Source organism: Gymnoscopelus braueri, assembly GCF_963280865.1.
Source record: "Gymnoscopelus braueri genome assembly, chromosome: 13".
NCBI lineage: Eukaryota > Metazoa > Chordata > Actinopteri > Myctophiformes > Myctophidae > Gymnoscopelus > Gymnoscopelus braueri.
In genome coordinates this window covers 31,290,923-31,293,485 of record NC_137615.1, presented here as the reverse complement: position 1 = coordinate 31,293,485, position 2,563 = coordinate 31,290,923, and the positions used below count along the sequence as shown (strand labels likewise).

The 2,563-nt window shown below is 41.4% G+C and overlaps 1 protein-coding gene across 1 annotated transcript in view; it reads right to left on the bottom strand.

Moving 5' to 3' along the window:
- LOC308098524 (homeobox protein Dlx4a-like) overlaps positions 1–1,728 on the bottom strand; it is a 14,846-nt gene extending 13,118 nt beyond the window's left edge. The window contains exon 1 of the mRNA XM_080446915.1: positions 1,112–1,728. Within this exon, the coding sequence (XP_080303041.1) occupies positions 1,112–1,475 (364 nt within the window). The 5' untranslated portion in view covers positions 1,476–1,728. The remainder of the gene's footprint in view (positions 1–1,111) is intronic.
- Positions 1,729–2,563: the final 835 nt, after the last annotated feature.

Below are 2,563 nucleotides of genomic sequence, written 5' to 3'. Positions count from 1 at the left end.
TATGTATTAAGGCTACTATAGCCTAATTACGATACATTTCGTAATATTGATTTATTCATCTTAGTTGAAATCTTTCACAAGTGAGGATCGTGTGTCACTTGTCAAGGATGAGCAGGTTTTATTTTTTATTTTAAATCCGAGATATTTTTTCGATCAGACTGTCTATTCCTTCCTACACGTATTGATAGGCTATCCGTGCCCTTCCCCATGAACTTGATGCTGACACTTCATCTCTTTGTGTAGGCCATTGGTTCTCAAAGTGGGGTCCGGGGACCCACAAGGGTCCTTGGGGGGTTCCAGGGGGTCCAGTCCCCATGCAGCAAAAGTAGTTAATGTATCACAATCATTTTAACCACATTATCCATTTATATACGTTGGCTATTCAAAAATAGCAGATCTACAAGCTCACAGCGCATTACTTAGGCTACAGCTTCTCTTCTAGGGGTACCATGCAGGCAAAACCTTTTCAGATGGGGGTCCGCGGCCAAATACATATTTATTTGGGGGTCCTTGGCAGGAAAAAGTTTGAGAACCACTGGTGTAGGCTATATTCTGTGTTCATTACAATTTCACGGTCCACAGTTCCTTCAAGTCATGCTGATAAGATAACGCCAACAAAGCAGGAAAAATGGGGGGGGAAATAGTTGCCTAAATCGAGCAACTATTAAAAATAGTTGTTAGTTGCTATACGATTAAACAGAACATTTAAAAGAGCGGCTCCATTTTAATGTCCCTACCCATTGCCCTTGCTGATTAAGATATAGCCTACAAGATGTAGGATAGTAATAATAGGCTAATAATAGTAATAATAGTAATAATATCTTAATGATTCGCACCGTAAAAAGTCCACGCCTATCACCAGAAATCAAGTGTTTACTGTACATATTTTTTCTTTTTGATTACTATTCGTTTATATGATGTTTTTTGTATTGTATATATTGTATGTCATTAAATGTTTCGATGAATTGAATACACATGGACCCCAATGGAAACAAGCCATAGTGCTTTCTTGGGTTTAATCCTTTTAGCAGACCTTGCATATAGAACTGTACTTTCTGTGCTTTTCTGCAAACTGTTAATCAAGTATTCAATCGATCCACTGTAAACGTACCCGTGTCGTCCAGCCTGCTGTGCCCCAGCGCGCCGCCGTGCCCACCGTGCTGGTAGGGCAGATAGGCGCCGGGGTGGTGCGTGCTGGTCACCGGGCTGTGGTGGTAGGGGTACCCCAGCCCGGGGCGACCGTACGAGGGGGGCCCGGAGGAGGAGAAGGGGCTGTGGTCGTGCTGCGAGGCTCCGACCGCATGCAAGCCGTGCACCACCGGGTAGTGATTGTGGGACAAGCCGGCGGGGGAAGACTGCTGGTGGCCGGGGTGATGTCCCGGATAGCCGTGTCCGCCGAACTCCAGGAACGCCGACTTGTTGGAAGGGTCAGCGGCGACCACCAGACTATCCGACATTGAACTCATAGTCATCATTGGGTGTGGGGTCCATAAAGGCGATCAACGCGGGGTCGTCAACAAAACCACCGAGCCGATCGCCTTTTGCATGGTGGTATCCCAAAAAACGGCACGCTCCGTGAAAAGGAAAACAAACACGAGAATATCCTGTCGGTATAATAATCTCCTTCCAGTCCAAATACAAGCCGGTTGTCTGTTGTTATCTTGTCGATTGTTGGAGTGAAGGGGGAACTTGGCACAGACGAGACGGCTGTGCGTATTCCTGCCTTCAGTCTGTGCGTGTGTGGAAAAGAACAGCGCGCTCACCTTCACTTGGCAGCTAACGGCCCGCTCATTGGTTGCAGCGGTTTACGTGTGTCACCAAGGCCTGGAGGCCAAAACCACATTCCAACATCCATCACCATGGATCAATTCCTATCTTTTCTTATCTATTCGGTAAAGAAAAATAAATAAATAGGCCTATATATATATATATATATATATATATATATATATATATATATATATATATATATATATATATATATATATATATATATATATATATATATATATATATATATATATATATATATATATTTTTTTTTTAAGGCTGATTCTAGAACCGTAAATGAAGCTGTTCAAGAACATCCCAATTTAATTATCAGGTGGTTTTCATTTTATGGACAAATCTAAGTATCCATAGTCTTTTAGGCTATAAGTACAATTCGACTTTTTGACATGAATCATGATCAGTGAGTCCCGCCCACGGATGGGGTTTTAAAGACTTGACAAGACTGACGTCAAAATAATAGCTCATCTAAACGATTATTACCCATAGAACGGGTCACTGACAACCCAGAACCAAATTGAATTTCCCTAGGTTGCTTCTGCCCAGTGCACAGAAGTACTCACATTTTGTACTTAAGTAAAAGTACCAATACCACAATGTAGAAATACTCTGTTACAAATAAAAGTCCGGTATTCAAAATGTACTTGAGTAAAAGTACAAAAGTATTTGCAATAAAATATACATGAAATATACTGAAAGTAAAAGTACTAATTGTGCAATTTCCCATATCACAATTTTCCAAATGTATAAAAATGCTTTGAAAATAGCAGATCTA